We start from the raw sequence: 14,994 nt of genomic DNA on the forward strand, positions 1-14,994 counted from the left end.
CAAGCCTGCTTCCCACCTGCTCCCCACCCCACCACGGGGAGGCGGGCCAGGTGTGGCTGCCTCCAAGACCCCCTTGCCTCCTGACTTCTGTTGGCGGCACCCCAAAACCCATATGCCAGCCTGGCTGGGCCATGGTGCCCGCATAGTCGGTCAAACGTTATTCTGGATGTTTCTGTGAGCATGATTCTGGATGAGATAAACAATGACATCCGCTCTCTGTGGTTTCAACTGAGGTCTGAAAATATTAAGCCAAAAATTCCAGAAATCAACAATCGACAAGCTGTAAGTGACTTCATACTTCTTATCTTTTTTTTTTTTTTTTTTTTTCTTTTAAGGAGACGGTGCTCCCAGGATCCATTCATGGGAAGCTGTATGTGTTTCTTTTCTTTTTTTTTTTTTTTAAGATTTATTTTATTTATTTGAAAGACAGAGTTACAGAGAGAGGTAGAGCCAGAGAAAGAGGTCTTCCATCCACTGGTTCACTCCCCTGATGGCCACAATGGCCGGAGCTGCTCTGATTCGAAGCCAGGAGCCAGAAGCTTCTTCTGGGTCTCCCACGTGGGTGCAGGGCCCAAGACTTGGGCCATCTTCCACTGCTTTCCCAGGCCATAGCAGAGAGCTGGATTGGAAGAGGAGCAGCCGGGACTCGAACCAGCACCCATATGGGATGCTAGCACTTCAGGCCAAGGTGTTTACCCACTGTGCCACAGCGCCAGCCCCTGTAAGTAATTTCTTATGATGGGTCTTGTTATAATTGGTCCATGTGACGATCGATGGGTCGGTATCCGTCTCCCACTGTGCGTAATTTATAAATAAAACTTTATCACGGGTGTGGGTATGGGTGAGAGCCTTGGTATCAGATACTTGCCGAGGGGGGTCTTGGGCTGCAACCAGTGGATAAGGGGGTGCTGCTGTGTGCACGCCCACAGCCTGGCCGCCTCTTCTCTGGCCGTCCCCAGCAGGAGGGCGGAGGGAGGGGCGAGGCCGACCCAGGGGCTCCTTCCCGTGTGCCTGGCCAGTTGCTGTCTGGGGCTCCTCCCTGGGGCTCAGGCCCTGCGCCGTCCCGTCCTGGGGCCTCCCCCACCACCATTCTCTGTAGCAAGCTCCGCCCCCGGGGGCCAGGCCGTGTGCTCCTTCCTGGTGCTGTCCTTGGTCAGAGGAGACCACCATGGAAAACAGTGCAGAGGGTGGCTGTCGTGACCCTGTCGGGGCCCCGGCCAGGCGCCACCACGGCTCTCTGGAGTCCTCGGGCGAGGACTTTGACTCCATCCTTTCTTTGGCCACCGTCACTGCCTCCGTGCCTCTGCCCCTAACTCCGTTGCTCACCCACGATGGCCCACGTGTGAGGCGACCCAGCCGCAGCCATGGCCTCTCCCACTGCCCCACCCCCGACATTCTACCCGAAACTCCCAGATGCCACAGTGGCTCCTGGGGAACATGGAGAGCAAGCCCCGGGGACCACGCAGTGGCCTGCCCCATACCCACAGAGCCCGGGCCACGCCCCCGCCCTCAGCCCTCCTTGACCCTGCCCAGGTCTGGCCAGTCTTCTCCGCTGTGCCTGATCCTAAGCCAGCAGGTGTGGGCGTGTCCTCACAACCTCCACAGCCAATGGCTTCCGGAAATGGCGGCAGACCACTCCTGCCCTCCCATCAAAGGGTGGAGTCTCTTTCCCTCCCCTTGCACCTGCTGCACCCGGACGCTGGCTTTGACCGGCAGAATGTGGCCAAGTCGCTGCTCCTCGGCTTCTGCGTCCAGGCCCTCGGCCTCAGCTTCTGTCCCCCTTGATGCTGACTGTCCCAGGAAGAGGTCCAGGCTAGACCCCTGAACGAGCCCTGCAAGAAGGGGTCCTAAAGGGGCACCAGCATGGCGGGCATCCCAGCTCGGGGACCCTGGCTGCACCCCCAGAGCAGGCTCTGAGCCAGCGCTGCGGAGCTGTGTTCGGGAGTGGCCCCATGTGCCATCACCACGCTGGGTCTCCAGGTTGTCTCGCAGCCATGGGTGACATAAACAGGTCTCTCTGGCTCCTGTGGCTTCGATACTCGCTCGTCCGCCTCCACTGACCCTGGGCAGCCTGCCAGCTCCCTCACTTCTGGTCTCTGGGAGCTCCCGTGCCTCCTTCCCTGAGAGTGGCCAGAGCCCTCCGGGGTCCAGGAGGGAGGGACCCCGGCCGGGTCACTGCCCGGGAGAGGAAGGAGGATGGTGCTGCTTCTAAGGAGCTCAGCAGAGTCTACCAAGGCCCCGGACAGAGAGCTCCTGGAGGCACTCCCCAGAGCACCACCCCCACACACAGCCCGCCCCTGCTGCCACCCACATTGCCATGAGAATCTGGGTGACTCTTCCGGTCTCAGACCAAGACCGCCTCCTCAGGGAAGCCCTCCCTGACCACACCAGCCAAGTGGCCTCTGAGTCATTTAATCACAGGGTTCATCTTCTTGGCCCGCAGCTGATTCAGAGTCAGTGCGTGCCTTTGTTTACCTCCTGCAGCCGGGGATGGGGACCCAGCATGGAACAGGGTCTAAATAGACCGCTGAGTGGGCAGGTGGACGCATGCGGGAACCCCACAGCTCTCAGTGCGGCTGCCCACTCCTGAATCTGTTCAGATTTTCACTCAGCACCTGCTGTGCCCAGAACTGTTCCAGGTACTGGCATGACAGCACGGGACAGAACATTGTTTGTCTTTTTGTAAGTTTAGATTCTAGAGGAAGTGAAAGAAAAAACAAATAAGAAAATAAGTAACGCAGTGGTCTAAGGACTAAGAAGAAACGGAGGACAGCGAGGGGGCTACAGAGTAATGAGGGCGACAGAGAGGACGGCAGGGGAGGTATCCCGAGCAGGGACTGGGGTGGGAGCCAGGCACACCCTTGGGAGAGTGGTCCAGGCACCAGGGAAAGCATGTGCAAAGGCCCTGGGGCAGAGTTTGAGTGGGAAGTCAGAGAGGTTGAGCTGGTGGCACCCCCGCCCCAGGAATTTGGGGCTTTGGCACTGTCCTGTGTTCGGAGCAGCAAGCACTCTGCAGGGCCAAGGCTGATTGTTAACCATCTTTATTTCTTAGCAGTTTTGATCAGAAGTGTTTGCAATCATGAGTCAGCTGGTCACACACCCCGTGGGTTCCTCTGCCGAGCGTGAGCGGGACGGAAGCTCTCCCCTCCCTGCTGCACCACGCCCCACGGCAGCAGCCGGAACGGCCACCAACACTGTCGCTTCCCACGGACACTGCGTGACCCCCGCCCCCGGGGCTCTGGGCCTGCTCTCAGGGAACCGCCCTGCCTGTGCCCTTCCGTCCCCGGGTGCCACCCTCTGGCCCACTGCTCCTCCTTGGGGAATTTCAGCGCCTCGGAGCAAAGGAAGGGGAAGTGAGGGATGGCGGGGCCTCAGCTGGGGCCTTCCAGACGCTGGTGACTTCTGAGGGCCTGCAGGCTGGTGCCTGGGGCTGTGGGGAGCCCCCCAGATCTGCCCAGCTCCAGCCCGGGGCGCAGGAAGCCGCCCCTGGTTCCTGTCTGGAGAAGGGAGGTCACACTACTTGCCAGCCTGTGCCATTGTGTGTCGTGTGCTGTTTCTCTCAATCCTGAAAGAAACGGGGTCCTTGCTAAGTAATCCTGCCTGGCACTTGGCACGCTGGGGGAGGTGCAGGCCAGCGGCTGGGACAAGAAGCAAGCGGCCACCGGCAGGAGGGACCTGGCTGCGGGAGCCACGGGTCACCCGCGAGGCAGCAGGGCCCTGGCTTCACCCTGACACCAGGATTATGGCCGCACGGAAGCAGGTGAACAGGAGAGTGCCAATCTCTTGGGTGGAGATGTCGGCTGGCGGGTATGGGAGCTCGGAGACCCGGCAAGAAGGCTTGGCCAGTCTCCGCGACCCCAGGAAGCCGCCTCTCCTCCCAGCTCCCAGGGGTCCCAGCAGGAGTGGAGCCCCACGGTGGCTGCAGAGCGGGCACTGAGCACATGGTGGGGACAGCTGGTGCTCCTGGGCCGGGCATCCAGCCCCACGCCTCTCCCAGGAAGACACCCTAAGTGGCCAGTGGGGACGCAGCTGTGCCCAGCAGCACGGGCACCCCCACCCCCACCCCATCCCAAGTGTGCGAGACAAACGCCCTTCCGGATCCACTGGGCTCGGCTCCGTCCACACCGCCTGCGGCTAGGGGGCGCTCGTTTTCAGGCAGCAGCTCTGAGGGGGATCTGGGCCTGGGACTGCATGAGCGAGGCAGAGAGGTGTCACAGACGGAGATCCCGCGGACCCAAGTGGACCCCTGCCGGCCACCCTCGCTTGCTGTGCACTGGATGACAGAAAAGCATCATCCCCCCACAGGGTCCCAGCAGCAAGGGCGGGGACAGCCCTCTGGGAGGGCCCAGCCCCAAGGGGCCTCAGCGGGGGGCCTCAGAGGGTCCGAAAGGTGCCGTTGGCCACGGTGGGTGGCAGCGCCGTGATGTTGGCCACATGGGCGTCGGCCCAGTCCGGGAAGGTGCCCAGCTGGAAGACGGCCTGGGCCCAGGTGTTCATGGCGAGGCTGAGCAGCAGGACGCCCATCACGTTCATCAGGAATCCCGTCCGCACCTGCAACGGAGCCCAGACCCATTGTACAGACGGGGAAACCGAGGCGCAGCTCATGGTTCACCCGAGCTCCCACGGCTGGGAAATAACGCAGCAGAGCCAGGCAGGCAGGCCTCTCAGTGCCCGGGACCCTCCTGTCTTTGCGCAGCCAAGGCTGTCCCGCCAAGCACTGGGAACAGGCACTGTGCTGAGAGGTGTCACGGGACCACGGCATTTAACCCCGGAGCAGCCTCACCAGCGCATCATCAACGCCCGCTTTGCGGAGCTGAGAGCTGCGGCTCAGAGCGGTCGGCTTGTAGAGGTCACGCAGGCTGGGGATGACCCTGCTGGGTCAGCAAACCCCACCCCACCCCCACGCCCGCCCTGCAGGTGCCCAGGAGGCCTGGACAGTGCATGGAGGGGCATGCCCCGGGGCGGGGGGGGGGGGATGCAGGACGCTGCTGGGAAAGACGGGGACAGAAGGGACAGGTGAGCGAGCGCCTCCGCCCCTCCACCCCCACCCCTTGTGCCTGCCCTGGGCCCTCTCTTGCCCTCTGCCCACCCTGGCCGCCCCTCTTGCTCTCGCTTTTGCTCTTTGCCTCCACCTGTCCCGCTGGGCTCTTGCTCCCACATCGTGACCTAGTCAAACTGATTGCCCTTCTCCCGGCACCAGCTCTCTGCAAGCGGGGTTCTTGGCATTCATTCCCTGAGTGGCCAGCGGGGAGGGAGGAGGCTGCTGGGGAGGGGGCCGGAGAGGGAGGAGGCGGGGTCCCCACTCCCTAACTCCCCGCGTGTGCCTGCTGCTCCTGGCTCTCAAGGCTCTGGGTGCAGAGCAATTGGCCGGATCAGCAGGCAGAGACCAGGGCCCGGGAGACCACCTGGGAAAACATCACTATGGCCAAGTTTCTGCGACTTTGTCTAAGAACCATCCCTGGTGTTGGCTTGAAGGAAGGATCCTGTTCACAGATGGGGTGGGGGAGGAGCACAGGAGGCCCCCAGATGCCTTGCCCCCAGCGGTGCCCACCCCAGCCTCACCCGCCACGGCCAGCAACGCCCAGACTCACCATGTCTTTGACCAGCAGGTGTCCCGAGGAGAAGGCGATGGAGTTGGGGGGTGTGGAGACCGGGAGCATGAAGGCGTAGGAGCAGCCGACGGTGCCCGGGATCATCAGGTAGAGTGGGTTCACCCTCAGGCGGATAGCCTGGGCCGGGGGCCGCCAGCAGGACGGAGCGATGGGCACGCACACAGGGAGACCGCCACGGGAGAGGGGAACAGTCGGAGAGAGAGCAACACGGAGACGCAGAGCCAGAGACAAGAGAGATGGGCAGAGTGACGGAGAGCACGGAGACAGGGGGCGGCGGGGGGAGAGAGAGCGATCGAGCAGTCAGCAGGGCGACACCAGCAGAGAGAGAGAGAAGCGGGCGAGAAGAGAAGCGAGCAGAGAGAATTTTCTGGAGGTTAGCGACACTCGGGGCTGGGCGGGAGTGCTTCACCCGGAAGCCTGCCTACAAATTGCCTGCAGGGCTCGTGCAATCCCAGATGGCCACGCGGGCCCCACCCACTACTGCTGGCTGGCAGGTGCACGCGGGGGGGGGGGGGTGACCCCCAGATGCGCGGGCCCAAGGAGCGCTCAGAGAACAGGGTTGGGGGTCGGGCTCCCAGTCGCAACTCCCCTGCCTTGTCCTTCCGTCAGCCGCACAACCTCACAACCTCGACAGCCGCCTTGGCCTTCTCCTGGGGCCTCGGTGAACATCAGAGACGGCGAGCTCGGGCGAGCGCCCCGTGGCTGCCTTTCCAAGGACTAAGGTTGTGCAGCCGGAGCGGCCCCCGCCCACCTGCTGTTGTGACCTCGCCCAAGGGACACGCTGACTCCCAGGTCCCGGTGGCCGTGTCACCAGCGCTTCACTCAGACGGGACATGGTGGCCCCTCCAGGGAGCCACCGCAGCCCAAAGCGGGCACACTTTTTCTAGGTGCTCGGGAATCCCCTCGTCCTGTGTGAAGCGTGCTGATTCGATGATAAGCAAAACGTACACGAACGCACCCTTGGCAAATGTCTGTTCTAAAAAGCGGTGCCTTCCAGACTGAAGGGGTGCTGTGCTCCCCGCCCCGCTGGGCTCCTCAGCACCCCCACTTCTCAGTGCACAGGTCCATGTGACCTTGGGAAAGAATCTGACGAAGTCAATCAGACTTAGAGCCAGCCGCCCAGGGGGCAACGTGCTCACCGCCGACAACGGTCAAGGCCCTGTGCTATGCAGCAAGGGCCGGGCAGCACTGTCGCACAACAGCTAAGTCTGTCCACCCGGAGGAGGTAAAACTTAAGAAGTTCAGCACTGGGCTGGCGCTGTGGCCTAACAGGTAAAGCTGCCACCTGCGGTGCCGGCATCCCATATGGGTGCCGGTTCTAGTCTTGGCTGCTCCACTTCCGATCCAGCTCTCTGCTATGGCCTGGGAAAGCAGTAGAAGATGGCCCAAGTCCTTGGGTCCCTGTACCCACATGGGAGACCCGGAAGAAGCTCCTGGCTCCTGGCTTCTGATCTGCACAGCTCCAGCCATTGCAGCCAATTGGGGAGTGAACCATTGAATGGAAGACCTCTCTCTCTCTCTCTCTGCCTCTCCTCTCTCTCTGTGTAACTCTGACTTTCAAATAAACAAATAAATCTTTTTAAAAAGAAAAAAAAAAAAGAAGTTTAGCAATTGCCTACTTATAATGGAATGTTCTCCAGTCACCGAGAAACAATAAAGTGTGCATCTCCGTGTGCCAACGGTGCGATCTCCCTTACCCAAGTGATGCACAAATAAGCAAAGGAAACAGGAGGTGGGGCGGGGGAGCCGGCGGCTGCATCATGTCTGTGCGCTCGAAACATTGAGTCGGCTTTATCAGTCTGGGGTTGTGTTGAGATAATCCCGTAGTTTGGTCCCCTGGCTCTGTTTAAATATAACTCTGTTCCGACAGTTCCAATGTTAACCTTTCTTAACCTTCTTGGAAGACCGTCTGCCTGAGCATGATTTATTGCTCTTTTCCTGTAAGCCCGGATTCACTTTGGTATTTGCACCCTGGTTGAGAGGTGACTTTGAACTGCTGCTTGGCCGGCCTTCGCTCTCCTTGTCTGTGCTGAGTTCGTGTTTTGCTTATCTTACCCGTAGACCAAGCGGCTGTCTCTCTCTATATTCGGGGACACTTTCCGACCCAGGGCTGATTTGGGGGGTGAGGGCTCTCCATCAGAGACACTTGGCAATGACTGGAGACGTTCTGGACTGTCACCACTGGGGGGCGCTCCTGTCTTCAAAGTGGCTAGAGGCCAGGGCTGTTCTGAACACCCTACAAGACAGGGATGGTCCCCGCCACAAAGAACTGTGGCCCACCCGGGATCTCTCGCGAGCCTGTTTTTCTGCCTAGCTGCTCCACTTTCTAATCCACACTGGGCAACTCCCATGTCCCTAGAAAGCGTCCTTTGTCACCAGGGGCTCTTTTTCAAAAATACTCTCTGTCCATGCACTTCCTAAAGAACCCAGAATTTACAACAACCACGCAGCCATCCTGACGCCTCCTGATTTTGGAAGCGAGTGGTGGCAGGCGAAGGCCCTGGCCCTCAGGGAGGGGTCTCCGCCCCGCCCCCCGAGGGACTCTCACCAGCTCCGCCAGGACGGGCAGGAAGATGATGATGGTGGCCGTGTTGCTGGCGAACTCGGTGAAGAAGGCGATGACCACGGTGATGAGCAGCACGGCCAGCACGGGCGGCACGTTCTCCAGGGGGTGCAGCTGCCCCCCGATCCACACCGACAGCCCCGACTCCTGCAGGCAGGGAGGTCAGCCCTTCCACCCAGCCCAGCCCACAGCTGCCGCGGGGGTGGGGGGGGCAGGCTGGGCCCGAGCGCCGCCTTCCCCACAGCTGGTGGGACCGGGTGTGGAGTGGGCTGGAGGCGTGCCCAGGCGCCCACGCTCGGGCCGTAGCCTCTCTGCTTGTGGCACTGCCCCCTGGCCCCCAAGTCATCCCTCTGGTTCTAGCACCCTGAAGCTCCAACTTGTGTGAGACAGGGGAATCGAACCCTCCACGGGAAATCTCCATTTATACAACATATTAGTCATATAACATACCCATGTACTTTATATGTAAGATCTCATATTTGATATAAAACACGCATCAGATACACATCATGTGCAGTGCCATCCAGTTATTAACAGAGATCATCTATGACTGGTGACAAGGATGACAATGATGGTGACAACGCAGATAGCACCACCATGGACTTCATTATCCGCTGTCGCGAGAATTGTCAACGTGGAGCCTTCGGGGGGGGCAGGCACCTGCAGGCGTCACCCCAGTTCCTCCCCCAGCCATCCTGTGCCATTTGTCTCCATTTCACTCGGAGGAACAGGAGCTGGGAAAGTTTCTGTGACATGCCCGAGGCCCCCGAGGCAATGACCGAGACCCGCCTGCACCTGAATGGGCTCAGGGGCTTCTGCAAGCTCCCGGCTGCCTGGCACCCTCCTCTGGGCACCCGCATCTGCTCCCTCGCCTCTTACTTAAGAGCAGTGCCCAGAGCCAACCACGGGCCTCCAGGACAGGGAAGGCTGGCTGGGACTCCACCCTCCAGGCTGCAGAGTTACAGGGTGCTGTCTCTGTTGACACTGACCCTAACCCTCTGTTGATGTCACAGAGTCACCATAGGTATCGGTACACACAATGCCCTCTCCCCACCCTGCACCCCAAAGGCGCCCCTCCGTGACCCTGCGCAACACACACTGAGCTGCTCAACCTAGATGTCAAATCGCTCGCTATGCTGCCCCCTGGTGGCACTATAGGTTGCCTTTTTTTTTTTTTTTTTTTTTTTAACAGCAAAGTGCAAGAGCTGACCAAGGGCTGGACGGCCATGTCCCTGGCATTGACAATCAGCCGCACGCTGACCACAGACGTAGCTTTTATCAACCCAGGCCCTTTTTTTTTTCAACTCATGATCCTATGGAAAATTCCCATCATTTTGACACAGCAACTCTATTTTCTTTTACATTTCATAGAAAACGTGCTGTGGATACAGAACTTATCTTTCCAATGGGTTCTAGAATCCAGTACGCCATTTATACACCCATAAAAGAATCCCTCTGCCCCTACAATCGACTTGGGCGCTGCCTTCCGTGCAGCAATAAGAACACTGAGAATGCTCCTCCCCGGAAGAGCCCGACTGCGGTGCGGGCCCTGTGATGCCTGGAGGGACGGCCTGGCAGACGCAGCGTAGCGCAAGGCAGGGGCCCCAGCCCGTTCCCCGGCCCAGGGAGTGCTGCTGGGGGTGGGTGGGGAGGAGCCCTGGGTTTCCCTGTAGGCTGAGAGACTGGCAGCAGAATGGGCAAGGAGAGAGACAGCGGCTGGTGATGGAATTTTAATGACTTGAGCGAGCGAGGCGCCAAGAGCTTCCCCAAAGCTGGGCCGCGGAGTGGCGGGCATCCCGCCGAGGTCCCAGCAGCCACTCGGGCCTTGGCTCAGTGTCCACGCTGGTGGGAAATCCGGAGGCTTTAGGGACAGGAACGCCCTGGCCGCCTGGGGTTCTGTTGGGGACACTAAAGGGACTTCACCACGCTTTGCCGTTCGAGGGGTTGGAAGCCGCAGTTCCTTGGAAGCGCACAGCCTCAGATTCCCAGGGCCACCAGGGTCGGCTCCAGCCCCAGGCAGGGCGGGGCAGGACAGCCAGAGGGTGGGGGCGGGCCCTGCAGTAGGACTGACCTCCTAGCTCCACCCTTCCGCGCTGGTCTCCTGGGCCAGCAACTTACGGGCTCTGCACCTCTATTGCCTCACCTGCAAACCCCCGGGGGTTACTGTTGGGGGGACCCCTGATCTACAAAGCACCTAGGAGAGGGGTCGGGCCCCTGCTAAGTGCCCAGGGAGCGCCGGCTAAAGGAGTGGCATGGAGGCCCACCCACCTGGCCATGTGAACTTGGTCTGACCTTTTCAGCTACTGCCTGTGACTGGGGGGTATATCAGGTAAGACTTCCTGGAGGAAGCGCCTCCCCTTCTCACTGAGCCCCTCTGTGTGGCTCTGCAGGCACTAGGACAGACCAATCTTGTGTCCAGGAGATGGTAAAATACACCGGCAGGGACCGGAGGGAGACGTGAGCCCCTGCAGGCCGTGGCACCTGGCAGCTGCCAGCCCCTTCGGAGGAGCCCTGCGCGCTCTGTACCACCCGCCCCAGCAGCCAGCTCCAGGTCACTCCAGCAAATACCCAGGGGGCGCCAATTACGTCCTAGGACTCTTCCAGGGGTCCCTGTCCTCGTGGGCTCTCTCTCCAGGAAGACAATCAGTGCAGAAGTGAGCAGGGGCTGCAGGGTGGATGTGGTGCGGGGCACACGAGCACGGTGGTGATGGGACGGGGAGCGGGGGCGGGGCAGCTCCAGGGGCTCAGAAGGATTTTCAACAGACACAGAGATGCAAAGGTCCTGGGGTGCAAATGAGTGTGAAGAGGAGCAGCCAAGGGCCAGAGGGCCTGGTGGGGGGAGGCAGTGCCTAGGTCAGGGCTGCGGGCCGGGGCTCAGCTGTGCGTGGCCTCGTGTGCAGACCCAGGGAAGCCTGAAGAACACAGGAGTCACGAGCGGAGGGTCCCCCGGCAGGAGGACAGTGCGGGCTCCAGCGAGCTGCCCAAGCCCAGTACCACCAAGCTGGGCGTCTATCCTTGGAACCAACAATGGAGAGCCCATGGCTCCTTCAAGGACCCCCAGGCCTCAGGGGGCCTGGCTATGGGGCCTGGCCAAGGGCTGGGCAGGGGCCAGGCACCAGCCTGTGCCATAAGCACTCTGGTCGTGCCGGGGCCAGGCTGCGGCTGCCTGGGCAGGAGATGGTCCCAGCAGAGGTTGGGTACAGGGGCAGCGGCTACACAAAGCCTCCGTTGAATAGAGCCCGGCCGGCTGCCCCAGGCTGGGCTAAGAGCCAGGCTGCCTCCCGGCTTGCTCGGCGGACCTACCGCCCAGCCCCCCAGGGCGCACGCTCTGAGGAGCCTCTGGGCCCAGGGCTGCCTCTCCAGACCCACCTCGGACCGTTTGCGGTGACCTTCCCGTGCCAGGAGCCCCTGTGTCACTCTGGATTCCGACCTTCCCTGTCCCCAACACCAGTCACAGTCACCTGTGGAGCTGTGACCTCCGGGCTCCCATACACGGCTCAGGGACCTGGAGAACTCCCCGGGCGGCTGCCTATTTCACGGATGAGGGGACTGAGGCCCCGAGGGGTTCAGCAAGAAGGGGAGGCGCTTTGATTCCAGCCCCTTGAAGACCTGGATAGCAGGCACTTCCTCCAGGAAGTCTCCCCTGATATACCCTCCTCCTCAGTCACAGGCAGTAGCTTCAAAGGTTGGACCAAGTTCACCACCTAGCTCTGCTACCTATGCGCTGTGTTACCTGGAATCAGTCACTTAACCTCTCTGGGCCACAGAGTTCTGAAAATGGAGACAAAAACCGTGCTCTGCTCGCCTCTCCTTGTTCCCTTGGAAGTCTGTGCTCTTGCTCATGCATTATTGCTTTAATGAACAAAATAAAAATAGAATACGTTCACGAAAGGAGCGCCCGCTAGAAAAGCCGAGTGTGCCACCCAGCTCGCCCTTGGCGGAGGCCCTGCCCCCAGCGTGGTCACCTGTCTCGGACGGAGGGGCTGAGCGACCCATGGATGGGTGCTGGCGGGGCACGGCCTCTCAGCTGCAGCGCCCTGCGGCTCGGGCCGGCCTCGCAGCCCCCTTCTCCCTCCACCCCGTCCCGTGGCCTCTTCTCCTGCGCGGTGACCCCAGGGCCATAACCTCACGACCTCTGCTCCCTGATCTTCTCCACGGGTCCTGGAGCCCGGCCCACAGACACATCAGGGAGCAGCCGAGGCGCGACCACGTGTGCCGTTCTGACCGCTTCTAACTGGCTGTCCGGGAGTCAGCTCCTTCCAGAACCACCCCCACCCCCGCGCCCCATTTAGTCCTCAACTCACAGATGAGAGAACAGGAGCGCGGGCATCAGGACCCTGTGCGGAGAGAGGAGGGCGGGGCCCGATCCCACCCCCCCACCCCCACCCCGGGCTCTGCCCGCTGTCAGCACCGCTCCCATCCAGATGAACGAAGCGGAGAGCTCTCAGGCCCCCGGACCTGCACCTCCGACGGCCCCTAGCTGGTTCTGGCTCCGAACGCCTGGGTGCACCGGGGCGATTTCCCGGTGGGGCAGAGGCCGCACCGCGAGCTCTGGCTTCGGATCCCGGCTCCGCCACCTGGCGACGTGGGTCCCTGAGCGCTCCCTCGCCCCTGCTGTAGAATGGGCTCGGCAGCAGCGTCTACGCAGGCGGTGCTCATGAAGATGAGCCGGGCCAGTGTTCTCAGAGAGCATCAGGCCGCGCCCGGAACACACGGACAATGAGGGGCCAGGCTCCAAAGCCAGAGTTCAAACCCAGCCCCTGACTAAGCAGGGGGCACAGCCCAACCCTGCCAGGCCTTAGTTTTCCTCCCTGTGAAATGGGGCTAAAAGCATCCTCCCGCTCTTGGGGGGCCTTGTGAGGATTAGATGAGATAATGCATCCACGCACTTCCTCTGGGCGGGACCAGAGCCCCAGGGCCCCCCTGAGAGCCTCTGCCCCCTGGTGCCTCCGCCCCGCACAACACCAACCCTGAGCTCTGTGTCTCAGCGGCTGAGCGCGCAGACTAAACCAGGCAAGCAGCCTGGGGGTGCTAACGTGGGCAAAGCGCGTTGAATGGTGACCGGTGACCAGCAGGAGGCGCGCGTGAGCCGCTCTTCTGCCTGCGGCCTCGGGGGCCCCTCGGGGGTCCGGCCTTGCTGGGGTTGGGATAGCCTTACGCCCGCGCCTTGTTCCTCTGCCGAGCGTGGGCCCCGCCTGGCACCCGAGGAGGCCGGCGGCTCCCAGACCTGCGAGCGGCCCCTGCCTCGTGCTGGCGCTGGGGCAGCCCCCACCCCCACCCCGCGCCCGCTCTTACCTCGCAGCCCTTGGCCATGGCGAAGCCGCCTCCCAGGAGGAGGATGATGTTCCAGGGCACCGTGTCCTGCGCCTTCTTCCACGTCAGCAGGGGCTCTGACTCCGTGTTGGGAGCTGAGCAGAGAGAGAGGGGCCCGGCACCCACTCAGCAGCAGCCCCCCGGCCCCCAGCCCCGTCCACGTGGGGACACTCAGGTTCCCGGGAAGCCACGGCCTGGCTCCAACACTCAGTGAAAAATCCCGCATCGTGAGAACTTTCTGGAACGAGGCAATGTGCATGCAGGACGCTGTTTAAATCCCCCAACCGACCTCTGCTCATTTACACACACACACACACACACACACGGCTTTTTGTTTTTGAGTGTGTACAGAGAGGGCAAAAAGAAGAAGGAAATTCAGAGAAGTGGACACACAGGGCATCTCTGGCCCCGCATTATGGGATGGCCTTGTTTCCTGAAAAGCAGCAGCAGGTGCAGTGGTCAGAGCGGCAGCGGGGAGACCAGCGACCTGCCCTGGCCAGGCCTAGCGAGTGGCTGACTGAGACGGAGCAGGCCACACCGGTGCTCTCTGCTGTGACTGCTCCGGCTTTGCTGCATGGAGGCGGCCAGGGACAATCCAGAAACAAGGGGCATCGTGGTGTTCCCATAAAACTTTATGTAAAAAGGCAGGTGGTGGGCCGGGCCTGCTGGAGCTGGGAGCCTAGGCCCAGAGACAGACCTCCTGAGCTGTGGCCCACCGTGTGCCCCTGGAAAGTGACGGGGCCTCTCTGAGCCACAGTCCCTCAGGGACACACGGCACAGTGACGCCGAGAGTGACACAGGAGGGCTGCTTTACCAGCTGGTGCAGTAAGGGAGGGCTTCCCTGGGGAGGCAGCGTCGGGACAGGGTCCTGAACGAGGTGACGGAGTGAGCCGTACTGATTTCTGGCAGAGAGGACCTGGGAGTGGTTACCATCATCATCGTCAACCACTTGTGAATCACACACACAGTGTCTGGCACCCCGCAGGCCTGGATCGACCAGAGTGACCACCAGTGGAGAGAGGCAGGCACAACTCCGCGCACAGAAAAGTGGAAGACGGAGGGACAGTGGGCTAAGAAAAGCAGCCGCAGTCTCTAACCTCGATCACAAGAAGCAGCCCACGTGCGAGGAAGTGGACAGGTGTGCGAGGAAGTGACCCCCGCGAGCCTGACGCTGGGGAGGGCGAGAAGAAGCAGATGGCGGCCCGGAGCAGGGGCGAGCGCCAAGGCACCACAAGGCAGCGGAGGCCGTGGAAAAGCAGCGGTGAAAATGAAGCGGAAGCTCTGGAGACCCCCAGACTAAGGGGGTGGGGGGCGGCCGAGTGAGCGGTGAGCGGCCTGGGAGAGGAGTGCCCAGCGGCAAAACCGCAGAGCCCCGCCTCCTGGGGGGTCCAGTCCCCACCTCCTGGGGCCCATTCCCCGCTTCCCGGGGGCACAGCCCTGCCTCCTGGGTTTTTAAAATAATTTTTTAAAAGATTTATTTATTTGGGGCCCAGAACTGTGCTGCGG

The 14,994-nt window shown here is 61.4% G+C and overlaps 1 protein-coding gene across 3 annotated transcripts in view; it reads right to left on the minus strand.

The window, feature by feature from the left end:
• Window positions 1-3,025: 3,025 nt before the first annotated feature.
• SLC13A3 (solute carrier family 13 member 3) overlaps window positions 3,026-14,994 on the minus strand; it is a 52,593-nt gene continuing 40,624 nt past the window's right edge. For 2 of the 3 annotated variants that reach the window (XM_062202386.1, XM_062202389.1), the window contains exons 10-13: window positions 13,471-13,583; window positions 8,161-8,322; window positions 5,592-5,729; window positions 3,026-4,551 (exon numbers count right to left, since the gene is read on the minus strand). In XM_062202386.1, coding sequence (XP_062058370.1) covers window positions 4,375-4,551; window positions 5,592-5,729; window positions 8,161-8,322; window positions 13,471-13,583 — 590 coding nt within the window. In that variant the 3' untranslated portion in view covers window positions 3,026-4,374. The remainder of the gene's footprint in view (window positions 4,552-5,591; window positions 5,730-8,160; window positions 8,323-13,470; window positions 13,584-14,994) is intronic. The other variant, XM_062202388.1, reaches the window with a different exon arrangement.

Source organism: Lepus europaeus, chromosome 10 (assembly GCF_033115175.1).
Source record: "Lepus europaeus isolate LE1 chromosome 10, mLepTim1.pri, whole genome shotgun sequence".
Classification (NCBI taxonomy): Eukaryota; Metazoa; Chordata; class Mammalia; order Lagomorpha; family Leporidae; genus Lepus; species Lepus europaeus.